The sequence below is a fragment of the Sinocyclocheilus grahami genome, unplaced genomic scaffold, assembly GCF_001515645.1.
Source record: "Sinocyclocheilus grahami isolate Dianchi unplaced genomic scaffold, SAMN03320097.WGS_v1.1 scaffold2166.1, whole genome shotgun sequence".
Classification (NCBI taxonomy): Eukaryota; Metazoa; Chordata; class Actinopteri; order Cypriniformes; family Cyprinidae; genus Sinocyclocheilus; species Sinocyclocheilus grahami.
The window spans coordinates 1-1892 of record NW_015507345.1 but is presented as its reverse complement, the minus strand read 5'-3'; the positions used below and the strand labels follow the sequence as shown (position 1 = coordinate 1892).

General features: G+C 40.8%; 1 protein-coding gene across 1 annotated transcript in view; it reads right to left on the bottom strand.

Annotated features, from left to right (window-relative positions):
- Positions 1–1490, bottom strand: part of LOC107574268 (tapasin-like) — a gene marked incomplete at its 5' end in the record, with an annotated part of 8454 nt that extends 6964 nt beyond the window's left edge. The window contains 2 exons of the mRNA XM_016260718.1: positions 794–1041; positions 1131–1490. Coding sequence (XP_016116204.1) covers positions 794–1041; positions 1131–1490 — 608 coding nt within the window. The remainder of the gene's footprint in view (positions 1–793; positions 1042–1130) is intronic.
- Positions 1491–1892: the final 402 nt, after the last annotated feature.

Genomic DNA, 1892 nt, shown 5'->3' with positions numbered 1-1892 from the left:
ATTATGTCTGAATTTATTATGTCTGTATAGGTCTTTTATTAAGTTTTTAGTTTTATTTAATTTGAGTTATTTTAATATTTCAACAAACTAAATGGAAATGAAATAATATATATAAATGTGTATGTACATATACAGTATATATATGTATGTGTGTGTGGTTGTACATACACATATGTAGTTGTTTTTTTGGTGTTTGGCTTAGTGTTATGTTAGAATCATTATTATACTCTTATACCTTTTGTTCTTTAATATTTTTAATTGTTTTTAGCTTTATTTTTATTTTTTCTTTTAAATGTTAAGTTTTGAAATTTTTGTATGCATTTGTCATTTTTATTTAATCTCTTTATTTTAAAATGTGTATAAGTAGTATTTATAAAGTTTTAGCTTTTAGTTTTGGATGTGTTTTTAGTTGTTTTAATACTACAATTGATTGCTTCTGTTGTCCTCATTTGTAAGTCGCTTTGGATAAAAGCCTCTAATAAATGACTAAATAAATAAATAAAATAAATAATCATTAAATCACCACAGCTTCTTGTCTCCATTGACAACACGCACGATTTGTGTCGATTGCAAGTGACGTCACAGGTATCGGAGAGTGCAAGTAACATTGTAATTTAGTTTATTTTGTCTTGTCTTCACCACCTGGCTACTGTTGTAAAATGTTGAGAGATTCAAACAAAAAGTAATCAATAAATAGAACAAAATAAAAAAGACTGCAAGAGACGTCGCTAGCGGAAGCGCAAGTGTCTGAGAGTGCAAGCCTGAGAGTGCAAGTGCAAGGCTGCAGCCAGACCCTTCTCCCCAGCTTCCCCAAATCCAGCTCCAGACGGCTGCTCTGACTGAAGGTGCCATCAGACGCCTGTCTGTGACCCGTTACACTGCCCTGACCCAGAGAGCGGGACGTCCCGTCTGCCCTGCTGAACTCCCAGCTCAGGTCCAGAGTGTGAGGAGCAAAACCAGATGCCTCGCACTGAACCAGCAGCACCTGCCCAGGAACCAGCAGAGGAAGAGGAGACGGGTAGATGGAGAGAGACGGAGGCTCTGGAAGAAAAGAGGGAGTGGTTACATATAACTGAAATTTATTATAACACATACAGTTGATAAACTAGATGGCTACAGCATCATCTCACCAACTATCTCCAGGTCCACAGCTACCTGAGCCAGCAGGTGAGGAAGATAGACTGTGCACATGTAAGTTCCTGAGTGTCTCACTTGAGCTTCTTCCAGAATCAGTGATGCGTTTCCTGTCTCATAGAGGCCTGTGATGTTGATATCTGCTCCGGTCTCTGATGTCTCTGCAAACCGATCGGTCTTGCCGTCGTAAGCGAGGACCAGCCGTCCTTCACCCCGGAACTGATAGCGCCACTCGACAGAGAATCCAGAGCCGTGAACCGGAGAAGACGGATCGACCCAGAACCCACAGTCCAACAGAACCGCTTCTCCCAGTCTAGAGCGGACCACAGGAGTTTTACTGGACACACTCAGAATTACTTCAAGAAAGAGAAGAAAAAGATAATTTTTTTCTTATTTTTCTTGTCAAAATAGATATAGACTGGAACATGCAATTGGATACGCCTCAGGCTGAAGGAAATGTAAATTCAAGCTCAAACAAAACTTTCAGTTGTGCTGCCATTCTGGATTGCATGAAGAATAGGATGCAGGAGAAGAATGCTATGATCATCTAAATACATTTTGCTTAGTACAGTTCTATTGGATCATCGAAGGTCAACAGCAAAGACACTCAAGCGCAAATCCTGGCATCGGCAGGTCGCAGCGCCACTTCCGGTGGCATACCCAGCTGCCAGTGGCAGCTGCCAGAGTTCGTGGCAGCTGCCACGGTCTTTCTAGCTGTTTCTGCTGTTTGTTCGGTAAAACTACACTGTGCATACTAT